At 44.1% G+C, this 14,062-nt stretch overlaps 1 protein-coding gene across 2 annotated transcripts in view; it reads left to right on the top strand.

Moving 5' to 3' along the window:
• The window catches only part of OVCH2 (ovochymase 2), a 45,855-nt gene that overhangs the window by 11,951 nt on the left and 19,842 nt on the right, over positions 1-14,062 (top strand). For both annotated transcript variants that reach the window (XM_029582953.1, XM_029582952.1), the window contains 7 exons: positions 2,793-2,883; positions 2,970-3,103; positions 4,798-4,938; positions 8,653-8,783; positions 12,218-12,311; positions 13,420-13,551; positions 13,787-13,867. In XM_029582953.1, the coding sequence (XP_029438813.1) occupies positions 2,793-2,883; positions 2,970-3,103; positions 4,798-4,938; positions 8,653-8,783; positions 12,218-12,311; positions 13,420-13,551; positions 13,787-13,867 (804 nt within the window). The remainder of the gene's footprint in view (positions 1-2,792; positions 2,884-2,969; positions 3,104-4,797; positions 4,939-8,652; positions 8,784-12,217; positions 12,312-13,419; positions 13,552-13,786; positions 13,868-14,062) is intronic.

The following is a 14,062-nucleotide window of genomic DNA, read 5'->3' as shown; positions in this document are numbered from 1 at the left end:
CAAGGCAAGTCTTGCCTCACAAATCTGTTTCACTTTTTTGAAGGAGTTAATAAACATGTGGATAAAGGTGAACCGGTAGATGTAGTGTACTTGGATTTTCAGAAGACGTTTGACAAAGTTCCTCATGAGAGGCTTCTAGGAAAAGTAAAAAGTCATAGGATAGGTGGTGATGTCCTTTCGTGGATTACAGACAGGAAACAGAGAGTAGGATTAAATGGACAATTTTCTCAGTGGAAGGGAGTGGACAGTGGAGTGCCTCAGGGATCTGTATTGGGACCCTTACTGTTCAATATATTTATAAATGATCTGGAAAGAAATACGATGAGTGAGGTAATCAAATTTGCAGATGATACACAATTGTTCAGAGTAGTTAAATCACAAGCAGATTGTGATAAATTGCAGGAAGACCTTGTGAGACTGGAAGGTTGGGCATCAAAATGGCAGATGAAATTTAATGTGGATAAGTGCAAGGTGATGCATATAGGGAAAAATAACCCATGCTATAGTTACACAATGTTGGGTTCCATATTAGGTGCTACTACCCAAGAAAGAGATCTAGGTGTCATAGTGGATAACACATTGAAATCTTCGGTTCAGTGTGCTGCAGCAGTCAAAAAAGCAAACAGAATATTGGGAATTATTAGAAAGGGAATGGTGAATAAAACAGAAAATGTCATAATGCCTCTATCGTTCCATGGTGAGACCGCACCTTGAATACTGTGTACAATTCTGGTCGCTGCATCTCAAAAAAGATATAATTGCGATGGAGAAGGTACAGAGACGGGCTACCAAAATGATAAGGGGAATGGAACAGCTCCCCTATGAGGAAAGACTAAAGAGGTTAGGACTTTTCAGCTTGGAGAAGAGACGGCTGAGGGGGGGATATGATAGAGGTGTTTAAAATCATGAGAGGTCTAGAACGGGTAGATGTGAATCGGTTATTTACACTTTCGGATAATAGAAAGACTAGGGGGCACTCCATGAAGTTAGCGTGTGGCACATTTAAAACTAATCGGAGAAAGTTCTTTTTCACTCAACGTACAATTAAACTCTGGAATTTGTTGCCAGAGGATGTGGTTAGTGCAGTTAGTATAGCTGTGTTTAAAAAAGGATTGGATAAGTTCTTGGAGGAGAAGTCCATTACCTGCTATTAAGTTCACTTAGAGAATAGCCACTGCCATTAGCAATGGTTACATGGAATAGACTTAGTTTTTGGGTACTTGCCAGGTTCTTATGGCCTGGATTGGCCACTGTTGGAAACAGGATGCTGGGCTTGATGGACCTTTGGTCTGACCCAGTATATGGCATGTTCTTAAAATGAAAAAAAAAAAATACAGTGACAAAATATAAAAGCTCTGAGAACGATCCAAGAATAAATGAACATTAGAACACAACCAAATCAAGGGCTTCCAGTCAAGATGGCAGCCCTTGATGTCACACGGTGATGTAGCTCCCAGGGTCAATTTAAACTTTCCTTTGTAACTCCTACCCCAGTAATTTTGCAACTATCGAACAGTACCTCGATGGTGGATGAGTGGATGGGCTTGCTATTGCTTTTTTGGGATGCTGTGGCTGGTGTGTAGCATGTCTGTTAAAACTACATGTGGAGCGTGAGAGAAAATAAAACAAGTGTAACCTAAGATGGCATCGGAATCGGAACTGGCATTAGTGGCATTCAAGAACGAGCTGAAACGGGAATATCAGAGTGTGTTGGCTGTGGTGGATGATTGACTTAATAAATTTCAAGCAGCACTTGAAAAAATTAAAGAAAGCATCACGAGACATACAAGTAAGATGGACAATGTCTGCGCAAGAAAGGCATGGTGCAAATTTTATGGTCTGTTACTTATGGATATACAGGATAAGTCTAGAATATTGGGTTTTAATACTCAATGGGGACCATCTTAGTGACATTTGATTATTTTTCTATAATTCTTTTTTATCTTATTTGTTTTGAGTTGGAGTGTATGTTGAGTGTAAATGGCTGTTTTTTGTATATGTTATGTAACGTGTGCCTTACTATATGTTGCTGTAAAATAGTAGAGTGTGCTCTGCTGTTCTAAGATTGTCAGTGATAATTATGTTACTTGGTGGATATGTTGTACTCAAATATATAAATAAACTTAAAAAAAAAATAACCACAACCAAATCATAAATTGTTTTTGTAATGTTCCTCTTATTGGTTAAATACCATTAATGCATAAGTAAATATCCATCTTACAATGCAACATTTCATTATAGGTTGTAATGGTATGTAACACCAAGCTGCTGATGGGCAGGTTCTAGATTGGCATTCATTTTTATACTAATTATAAATTTTAAAGTGATAGCATATACTATAGGGGAATTTATAATAGCACTCTATAATATTAATGATGCTGTAGGGGGGGTCTTCTTACAGAGATAACAGGATTTTCCTCCTCTTTAACTCGTTAACAAAGGCTTCTAAAATATACCAAACTGGGAACTTTTATGGAAGGGGGGCCCCTTGCCCATTTCTGTTTCCTTTCCCATGGCGATGCCTTCTTGCTGAACATAATCACAGAGCAATTGAAGGGGACAAGGGACCACAAGGCCACGTCACTGCAGGTATAGATCTAAGACGATGCTTCTCTTTTCGGCTGCCATCGTTGGCTTTCCCACGGAAATAGCATCTGTCACGTGTGTGTTCCCGTGGCATTAGGAGCCATGCCCGGCATCATCTCCCCATCAGCACTGCTGTCTTGTGCCATGCTAGAAGTAAAGCCATAAAGCTGCTGTACTTTGCTTTAATTTCTGATGCTTTCGTGCAGCGTCGTGCAGCATGCCGGAACGTGACCTGATTGGCAGTGAAGGCCGATTAGATTTTCCTGAAAGTCCAACTGAATTTTATGAGAACAACGAGTGAGTAAGACTAATGATGCTGCTCCCCAAACATTCATTCTGATTCTGATAATCATTTGGACCAAGGCACTTGCTTACCCTTTCAGGTTCTGCGTCTGGACGGTGACTGTCCCCGAGGGAATGCACCTTTTGCTTACTTTTCTCCGGTTTGACCTGGAACGGGATGACTCATGTGACTTTGATTTTTTGGCCGTTTATTCTAAAGACAATAGACTCATGGGTAAGTTTTCTTTTATGAAAATAGTAACCAGAATGATGATTGATTTATTCAGTTTTAGGGAAAATTTTTCTTTTTTTTTTGTTTTCACTTCATTCACTATTTTTTGTTTGTTTCATTTGATTTTTTTTTTTTTTTTTTGTCTTTTCAGATGGGAAATGGTACAAAATCAAACAACTGTGATTTCCCTGCCTTTTAAAAACAGCTCATCCCTATTCAGTTTATTGTTGTTATTATTGACCCAGTCACTTCTTGCAACTCATTTCTGTGCTTCCCATGCCTAATTCCCCTTTCCCTATTTTTATTTTATTGAATTAATTTATATTTTGCACTTCCAGAGAATAAAATCAAAGCGGTTAACAGCAAGAGAAATAATACAAATAGGTATTAATAAATCAATAAACAAAATATTCACAGCAAAACAAATTTAGGACACGTACAGGCAATGCAGATAGTACATACAGTATATAAACCCACAAAGATGCAGGCTACCGCTAGTAGTTAATAAACTGTAAAGACTACTAGCAGTACGGAAAGACCTGTATAATATTCTTCAATATACTTCTGCTTAAATATGGTGATAAACAAAATATAAGTGTAAGTATTTTTCTAAAATAATCATGCAAGTAACTTCCCAAGAGCTGCTACAGATTGAATTCCACAGCATGTTCTGGTTACTGCTAATTTCACTCCATGAGGAGCAGGGGGGCTGCAGTAGTTGCTCAATGGGGACGTAAGGGCTCTCGACAGATGTTCATTTTAAGCGTGACCTTAAAAAGGCTGGGACCAGATTAAGTAGTACTTTATAGGTGGATCATAAAAGCTTAAGTTGCGCTCTAAAGCAAACTGGGAGGCAGTGCCAATTTTTTTTTTAATCGTGGTGATGTGTGATCCCACCGATTTCCTTCCGGTTAATCTGGCGGCCCCACATAGAATGACTCTATTTACAAGCATTCATTTTCCTGTGCACGGGTTAGGAAAACAGATGCTCATAAAACCAAGGGTCCATTTTTAAAACCAGTATATAGCCACTTCTCTTGTGTGAGCGATGCCGAGGAAGCACTAGGGATGCACGGTTTCCTTTAGCACGCTCCTTTTGAACGCAGCGGCTCATTTGCCTATTGCATCGCGTGCCCAGGAGTGGTAGGCAGGCACTCGGTCATGAGCGCACGGATATTGCATCGCCCTGCATGTACCTAACACTGGGCCATCAGGCAGGCCCGTAATGCTCAGTGCATTCCAGGGATTCATCTGGTTAATGCACGAATTCACTTCCTCATCCTGGTTATTTCCTGTTTGGTTTCCTAGCCCATGTTGTTTGGACTGAAATGCATGAGTGTGGATTTAGCTCTAAAACAATTACGAGAAATCCCTTCTGGCAACATAAGCACACCCACACATCCTCAAGCAGGAGCACACATAACACACCCACACATCCTCAAGCAGGAGCACACATAACACACCCGCACATCCTCAAGCAGGAGCACACATAACACACCCACACATCCTTAAGTAGTGTGATCTGCAATCTCGTTATTGTTATTATTATTTATTTATTATTTATGCAGTCTCGTTTGTTTTGTTTTTTTATTGTCCTCAGTTTAAACTAATTTGCCTCTAAACTTGCTATACCAAGAAAGAGAATAACTTTCCAAATCATTAAAGAATGCTGTTTTCTGTCCATCACTTCTTTGCAGGGAAGTTCTGTGGTGATGTCCACCCACTGCCTGTTTTGGTTACCTCCAACAGATTAATACTGAAGTTTCTTTCTGATTTTCAAAAGCCCCGGACTGGTTTCTCAATGACCTACAGAGCTCTTGCTCCGAATAATCTTCCTGGTATGGTCTCGTTTTTCATTAGCTTACCTTTTCTGATAAAGAGGGTTTATTTGTTGGCACTGAGTCCTCCTGGGGTTGCCATTAGATGGAGCATTTGATTTGTATATTGTCGAGGACTGGTTTAATAGGATCCTTTTGACATGCAGGATAAGATGGTGGATGAAGAATCCTTAACCTGCTGCCGTTGCTCTGACATAAGGCCCTTTCAGACTGGAAGTAAAGGACAATCCCCATGGTTTTCAAAGTTTATCACTGGTCACATCTTTGCTTGCCTGTATTCTTGAATTATTTCTCTGAGTCTTTCTTGGGGACGACATGGGGAGGATTAGAAATGTCATTTCCCATTTCATGACTCGCTGGTCTAGAGTTACCAAATTACTCAAAGGTTGAGTCATTCCTGGTTTTGTCCTCTTGCATCTGTCGACTATAGCCAAATTGAAATTATAAGTCAGGGCTTCCCAAACCTGTCCTGGGGACCCTTACAGCCGGTCCGGATTTTAGGATATCCACTATAACTATGCATGAGATAAATTTACATAAACATATCTCATGCATATTCTTTGTGGATATCCTGGAAACGTGGCTGACTGTGGGGTGCCCAGGACATGTTTGGGAAGCTCTGTTATAAGTCTACAGGTGCTCTGAGGCAAAACCTGGAGTGTGCCTCGCTGTCCCTGATGACCTGGAGTCATTCGGTACCTGATGTCAATCACTGCTTTTAGAAGGATTGCCAAGGAGATAAAAAATGGTGACAAAACATTTTTCAGATACATCAGCGAAAAGAGAAAGGTCCAAAGTGGTATAGTGAAATTGAAAGGTGGTAATGATCAATGTGTGGAGACAGACGAAGAAATGGCAGAAATATTAAACGAATACTTCAGCTCTGTGTTCACTAAAGAAGACCCTGGAGAAGGACCATCTCTACACAACAAGAAACTGGAGGGAAGTGGAATAGATGAAAATCCTTTTACAGTAGAAAATGTGTGGGAAGAGCTAAAGAACCTGAAAGTGGACAAAGCCATGGGGCCTGATGGGATTCATCCAAGGATATTGAGGGAGCTCAGAGATGTTCTGGCGGGTCCGCTGTGTGACCTGTTCAATAGATCCCTAGAAACGGGAGTGGTGCCGAGAGACTGGAGAAGAGCGGTGGTGGTCCCGCTTCACAAGAGTGGGAACAGGGAGGAGGCTGGCAACTACAGGCCGGTTAGCCTCACTTCGGTGGTGGGAAAAGTAATGGAGTCTCTGCTGAAAGAGAGAATAGTGAACTATCTACAGTCCGGAGAATTGATGGACCAGAGGCAACATGGATTCACCAGGGGAAGATCCTGTCAGACAATCTGATTGACTTTTTTGACTGGGTAACCAAGGAATTGGACCAAGGAAGAGCGCTCGATGTCATATACTTGGATTTCAGCAAAGCTTTTGATACGGTTCCGCACAGGAGACTGGTGAATAAAACGAGAAGCTTGGGAGTGAGTGACAAGGTGGTGACCTGGATTGCAAATTGGTTGACGGACAGAAGACAATGTGTGACGGTAAACGGAACCTTCTCTGAAGAGGAGAGCGGTTTTTAAGTGGTTGTACCGCAAGGATCGGTGTTGGGACCGGTCCTGTTCAATATCTTTGTGAGCGACATTGCGGACGGGATAGAAGGTAAGGTTTGTCTTTTTGCGGATGACACTAAGATCTGCAACAGAGTGGACACGCCGGAAGGAGTGGAGAGAATGAGACAGGATCTAAGGAAACTGGAAGAGTGGTCGAAGATATGGCAGCTGAGATTCAATGCCAAGAAGTGCAAAGTCATGCATATGGGGAGCGGAAATCCGAATGAACTGTATTCGATGGGGGAGGAAAGGCTGACGTGCACGGAGCAGGAGAGGGACCTTGGGGTGATAGTGTCTAATGATATGAAGTCTGCGAAACAATGCGACAAGGCGATAGCAAAAGCCAGAAGAATGCTGGGCTGCATAGAGAGAGGAATATCGAGTAAGAAAAGGGAAGTGATTATTCCCTTGTACAGGTCCTTGGTGAGGCCTCACCTGGAGTACTGTGTTCAGTTCTGGAGACCGTATCTACAAAAAGACAAAGACAAGATGGAAGCGGTACAGAGAAGGGCGACCAGGAAGGTGGAGGATCTTCATCGCATGACGTACGAGGAGAGATTGAAGAATCTAAATATGTACACCCTGGAGGAAAGGAGGAGCAGAGGTGATATGATACAGACTTTCAGATACTTGAAAGGTTTTAATGATCCAAAGGCAACGACAAACCTTTACCATAAGAAAAAAAATCAGCAGAACCAGGGGTCACGATTTGAAGCTCCAGGGAGGAAGATTCAGAACCAATGTCAGGAAGTATTTCTTCACGGAGAGGGTGGTGGATGCCTGGAATGCCCTTCCGGAGGAAGTGGTGAAGACCAGAACTGTGAAGGACTTCAAAGGGGTGTGGGATAAACACTGTGGATCCATAAAGTCAAGAGGCCGCCAATGAAGAGTGGGTGACTCGCCAGAATGATGGCTACTGCCTGGAGACAATACCCTTATTCAATAAACATACACATGGTTACTGTGACTCCAACATCACTCTAAGCTTCAACAGCAAGAGGAAATGTGGAAAAAAGGATTTGCACTCTCAAAGACGGGAGTAGCTGGCTTGTTACGGCGGTTACTACCCCAAACCAAATATCCAAATTACTACCTCCACCTTCCTCTATTCCTGATGCCTTTCAACTAGCTTGATCACTCCATTCTTATACTTCACTTCAATGCATATCCAGCATAGTTCTCTGCTTCAACAGCAGGGGAAAAGAAAAACTGTTACTTCACACATCCAGCAGAGCTCTCTGCTTAAATGACAGGGGAGAAGAAAAAAGGATTCACACTCACAAAGCGGGGAGTAGCTGGCTTGTTACGGGGGTTACTACCCCAAACCAAATGTGCCTGATACTTCACTTTCAATGCATATCCAGCATAGCTCTCTGCTTCAACGGCAGGGGAGAAGAAAAAAACTGATACCTCACGCATATCCAGCATAGCTCCCTGCTTCAACGGCAGGGGAGAAGATAAACAACCAATAAGGGCTGTATAACATAATCTGGGTAAAAACAAATAAGCATGGGTGTAGCTTGCTTATTGCGGCGGTTACTACCCCTACTACCTCTAACTACTCAAGCTAGATATTTCACTTGGATGCAGCTCCATCACCGCTCTCTACATTAATGGTGGGGGTGGAAGGGAATTAGAACCAAGAGCTAAGAGAAACAGATAAGTATGAGAGAAGAAATGAGGGAAGCTTGCTGGGCAGACTGGATGGGCCATTTGGTCTTCTTCTGCCGTCATTTCTATGTTTCTATGTTTCTATGTTATTTGATCAAATAGCAGCTCTGATATTTTGAATAAAGTGAGGTATATCCAGTTAATAAATCAAACCAAATCCAATTTGTGGTAGCTGCAATAGCCTTCTAAGCCATTTGATTCCTGAGACTTGGAATTTCCTACTGGTAAAATGCTTTAGCTGTAGCAGTCAGAGGGTTAAGGGGGTGTCAGTTGTTACGTGCATCATTACAAAGTACCGGCAAACCCTCGTGCAATCCGTCGGCATAAAAAATGTGTCACCCTCTTCTGAAATGAAAATATTTTTTCCCCTGGAAAGACCAAGGTTAACAATTTGAAAGCTGGACTAAGTCCCCAAAAATTGTGCTTCCTGCCTTTCTAGATTCTGGCTGTGGATCTGTAGCGGTTCTTTTTGAGGAAGGATTGATACAAACCTTGCACTACCCTGAGAGCTACAACAATTCGGCCGACTGTCGCTGGCTGATCCATGCACCAGCAGATTACATAGTGAAGGTACGCTGGGCAGACTAATGGAGCCGCCTCCTCAGTCTGGAGTCCGTGGATTGTAATACCGATGGTGGAACCGTAATTTAAATGGAAGCTCCGTGTAAGACCAGATAAAGACCACATGATCCCATCACCAGGTCTGTTATCAGTTATGAGGTCCATATTCAAAAAAACGTTTAGACGGATAGCTCAAACGTTATCCATTTAAACGGCAAATGTTGCATATTCAGATACTTATCCAGCTACAATTTAGCCGGATAAAAAGGGGCGTTTTCAGGGAGGGCTTCAGTTATTCAACTAACCTAGGCAAATATCGAGTATATCCAGCTAGGTTATCTGGATAACTTGAGACCTGCTTCAGAGCAAGCCTAACGTTATCCAGAAATACAGTACAAACCAAAATAAGGTCAAGGGGCCTGGGGCCGTTTTCTCACACCCTCCCGTCCTCCAAATTTAATATCCAGACCTATCAAGCATTCCAACCCCTACTCCCGAAGCCCCCTCCCAAATAATGAGGAAGAGTGGCGGCTGGATCAGAAGGGGCAGCAGCTGCTGTGATGAACCTTTTTTTAAAACATTTTCACTCACATTGGTTGGTACTTAGTGGGATGCAGGCACAGCCCTGGGATAACAGGGTTCTGGTGGACTGCCTGGCTTGCCTGTGGCTATGGGATGAGCTGTAGAAAGGGGCCCGCTGCAAGGCCTCGACAGCCTTTTTTTTTTTTTTAGCTGAGGACAAGGGAGGCCCAAGGACCACAGCAGAGGGGAGAAAGCATGGAGCCAGTGTTGAGGTAGCTGCGGGAGGCCTATCACCCGCCTCTGGCAGGGAGAGAGGCAACTGAAGGTGGGGGGGGGGGGGGGGGTCGAGAGAGGAGCTGTCGTGGGAGATTCTCAGAGGCGGCTCAGGCTATGGAAGCAACAAAGCTGGAAGGAGGAGGTATTACTCGCAGCGGCCCCACAAGTATGGGGCAATTGTGACCAACACTAACCATGTGATTTCTGGATCGGCTGGCCCGAAGCCCCATTAGACCGATCCGTCCATGTCTGCCACCGGGTGGGATGGCATTCCCCGGCAGCCGAGGTCCTCTTCTTCGCTGGGTGGGTCAGGATCCCTGGGCACCCTCTACAGCCTGGTGCCCCGGGGGTCTTGGCCCGCACCCCACCCCACGCCACTGCCTGTGCTTGTCCGGTGCTTTCTTGAATTCAGATCTAGTCCTTGTCTCCACCACCTCCACTGGGAGCCGTTCCATGCATCCACCACCCTTTTTGGAAATAAATATTTCCTTAGATTACTCCTGAGTCTCCCGCCTGTCACCCTCGTTCCAGAGCCGCCTCCAGGAGCCCACCTCCCGTACATTGATACCTTGGCGGTATTTAAAGGTCTCTAGCATCTCTCCTCTTTCCTGCCTTCCTTCTAGGGTACGTGTAAATGTGACAGGAAAATAAGACTTCAAAGAGACATCTAGAGGGTCTGCTCCTCTTGGATTTTCAAAGCCATTCATGCCCCTAAAACCTGGTTTTGGTCGCATAAAAGTCCACGCGTGGCCCGGTTACCTGCATGCCTTTAAAGTGAACGGCAGAGGCTTGTTCTGCAACGTATGCATGTCCTTCCTGGCTTTAAAAAGTATCAATCTTACGCCCTCCAAAGAGGAGCGTTGACTCTCCGGGGGTTAATCTACGCGCGTACCAGACCAACGCCCTTATGTGCATCCATTTGCTTTGCTGGCTAAAGTCTGGGCTTGCAAGTCCCCAGCACTTCCTTCATTGTTATAAAATGGCCCGCGTTACGGAGAACGTGCACAAAACTGTAATTAAATGTATTTCTCCATTCAGATACATCCAGTGATCGGGTGACTTTAATAAGCTTTGTTTTTTAAGTTTTGCCTTTGCCTGCCTTGGTGGTGCAGCAGCAAAGGATGTGAAAATTGACCACCCCCCCCCCCCCAGCCCTGATCCATCCCTGCTGAGCTTCGCTGACACTGTGAAATGGTACATGAAGGTCGGGGGTCAGAGTGCGGCACGCCGCAGCCCACGCCCATCCTGGCTACGCAGTCAGTTTGCAGGTTATCCGCAGCTAATATTCATGCGATAAATCAGCATGCGTTAAGAGACCTGGAAGCTGCCAATGAACCCCATGCATATTCCTGGTGGATATCTTGAAACCCGATTTGGCTGTGGGGATGACCAGGACAGGTTTGGCAAGTCCTGTTGTAACAGCTTCAAATTTGATTTCAAATCACTATAAAAAAAACAGAAAACTAGCAAAAAGGCTAAGAAATGCAGTATAGAGCACCACCAAAATAAACCTAAAAAGAACCCTAGAGTAGCACAATTTTATTTCTTCTTGCAGCATCCTCGACAGCTCTCTTTTTAATGAACCCTGCTGAATGCGAATGAACGTTGTTTAGAATCAGCCCAAACATTCTGAAATACCCAAGTAGTTTGCAGTCCCTAAGCCACCTCTCCCAATGGGAAGATGCAATTCTGCATTTGGACTATTAATGACTCTTACCTTATCAGGGCAGTTCTGAAAGGAGTTTCCATGAGTAAGGAGCATTTTACCCATGTGAATCCCTTGTCTCTCTGCTGGTAGACGTATGGGCATGGAGATATTACTGGGCCAGGGTTAGGTTGGGAAAGCAAAATGCACCCGTAGTTTTGGGGCAAACCAAGCATCCACAGAAAACACCGGCGCAAATCTCTGCGGGTGATCTCCTCTGAAAAATCGGTGCAAAGGCCACAGGTACAAAGCCCGCTGCAGGAATGTGGGCAGTTTGAAAATTGCCCCCCCTAGGGGTAATTTTTGAAGCCATTTCTGCGTGTGACATGGAAGCCTCCATGTGTAAATGGCTTGTGACGGAATCGGCCAGTTCTGTGCACGTAAAGCTATTTCCTGCTTGGAGCTGAGGGCGTTCCAGAGGATGCTCTGGGGAGTGGGGGAGGGGTTAGCGTTTATGTGTGTGTGTGTTCCAATTTTTTTAAAGTGTGTCCGTTTAAATTTCTGGGAAAAACTTCCCGCACAAATTTGCAGGCATCACTTGCGTGGGAAGTCTTTATGGGATGATGTCAAAGCCAGTTTTACGCGCTTACGTTCCCTTTAAAAAAAGATTGGTGCAAGTTCTGCACCTAAGAGCCCACAAATTTCTGCAGGCTGATAGAAAATGACCCTCTCTTAAGTACAAAAGCTTTAAATGAATAGTTCTGTGTAGAGTTACGATAGATTCAGCAAGCACGTTATCTATCCACTTGCATTTTCAGATTAATGGCATGCAGAATTTCATGTGTGCGATTATTGAAGAAGACATTTTCAAAACATAATCCAACTCTTGGAGGTCTTGTGATGGAGACACATCCCACTGCAGCTAAAGGCTCCGCTACTTTCAGAACAGCTGCACCCACCCACCTGTGATCTGAGCTCTCTTTTTAAAACTGTTTTGCAGCTCACGTTTGAAGATTTTGAACTAGAGGAAAGTGAAAACTGTTCTTATGACTACGTGGCGGCCTATGAGGATCTGGAAAGAGAAGACGAAATTGGTAAGTGTTTTCCGCTTCAAACTTTGACTGTAAGATTATTGGAGAGGTTATTTGCCAGGATGACGTACGGTACAAGAAAGAACTACCCCTCTCCTATAGATTCGTAAGCCCTGCTTAAACTCATGCCAAGACTTACCAAAAACAAAGAAACTGCTCCAGAACCAACTGGATTCTCTGCAGGCCTACTGGACCAGCTTAAGAATTATACAAAGACCTTTCTACACATGAGCCTTTGAGACATAAGAACATGTGAAACGCCATCTGGGGTCAGACCATGGGTCCGTCAAGCCCAGCATCTTTGTCCCTGACTGTGGCCAAGGTCAAGAAGTATCCAGCTGCTCCTTATCTGTGTCTTCTTCTTCTGGTTTTGAAAGCTCGGCTGGTTCAATGTCTAGATAAGTCTTATGCAGGGCCGATAAAAGGTATCAAAGCCAGCAAAGAATGAAAGGGTCAATATTCAGAGCTGTTTAGCCGAGTAACACACGAGTTTTCTGGCTACATGCCAGATAGCATTCCAGGCTGGACCTGTGTTATCTGGCTAACATGTTCAGCTTTATTTGGATAACTTTAGAGCTGCCTCAGATTAGATCTAATGTGATCCAGCCTGAAGTAACAGGATCACTTTATACTTAAAACGGGAGTATTCAAAAGAATACAGCAGCCAGTTAAGTGGCCATGCTTGCATTAAAACTTTTTTTTTTTTTTTTATAACGTTCCTCCTGGGCCTTGTGGTCCTTCCACCTGAGCTGGATAACCAGAACTTTGCCGGACCAAGCCTTCCCCGCCCCTCTGATATCATTTTACTTCAAGAATTAGGGGTCAGGCTTCGCATCCCTCCTGGCCCGCTTCCCGCTTCCACCGAAATTTGCAAGAATCCTCCCTCCTATGCCTCTCTCCCACCCTCTTGGTACCTTTTTTAAATCTCGGCCATTTGTCAGGCTTGCAGGACGCTGCCAGGGCGCTACCGGGGCCAAACTTTCTCCATTGATGTGTCAGCAACACTGGAAGCGCGAGCCAGCAGAAATGGTTTTCCCATCCAGCGCGTGGAGGGAACGCTGGCGCTTCTCTCTACTGACTCTTTCCGTTTGAATATTTGTTTTCTGTTCAGCTAAAGCTTGTGGCCTCACTGTGCCCGCTCCGTTTCTGAGCTTCTCCAGCGTGATGCAGATAATCTTCCACTCGGACGACAGCGAAACCTACAGAGGATTTCGGGCCTCGTTCACATTCATCAGTAAAGCAGGTAAAGATATTTCTGGCGCACTTAATTATCCTGCTATTTTAGGGCAAAGATATGGAAGTGGACTGCCTGCTTTTCTGATGCAAGCTCTGTACTCTATCATTTAAAAACATCCTATGAATCCCTCCTTCTTATTACTAAAAGCACATGAAGATTTAATCTAGAGAGCAGTAGGTAATGAGGAATCACTGATGGCAAGCTTCCTTTTGATGTAGTTTGTTTTTTTTCCAAACACTAGATTTAAAGCTCTCAAGCCCAGAAGACAAGGAAGAGCAGCCTGAAAATCTAAACACCACGATGTACGATGTAGCCAGTTTTGGTGAGTCAGCATATGATGATTCTTCAGGGCTGCTAGTGGTTGATGTATGAGACATGATGGTACGCCAGGGTCCTATTTATGCCACAGATGTGCTACATTAGGGTTCTGAAAAGCTGCCTCTCTCTGCCATTACTGTTTGCAGAAATGCCATTTCAGCCTTGTAGGTGCCACCGCCTGATACTTTAAGACTCTCAG

Source organism: Rhinatrema bivittatum, chromosome 17, assembly GCF_901001135.1.
Source record: "Rhinatrema bivittatum chromosome 17, aRhiBiv1.1, whole genome shotgun sequence".
Classification (NCBI taxonomy): domain Eukaryota; kingdom Metazoa; phylum Chordata; class Amphibia; order Gymnophiona; family Rhinatrematidae; genus Rhinatrema; species Rhinatrema bivittatum.
Note: the sequence above shows the minus strand (reverse complement) of the source record. Positions and strands in the feature narration are given on the sequence as shown.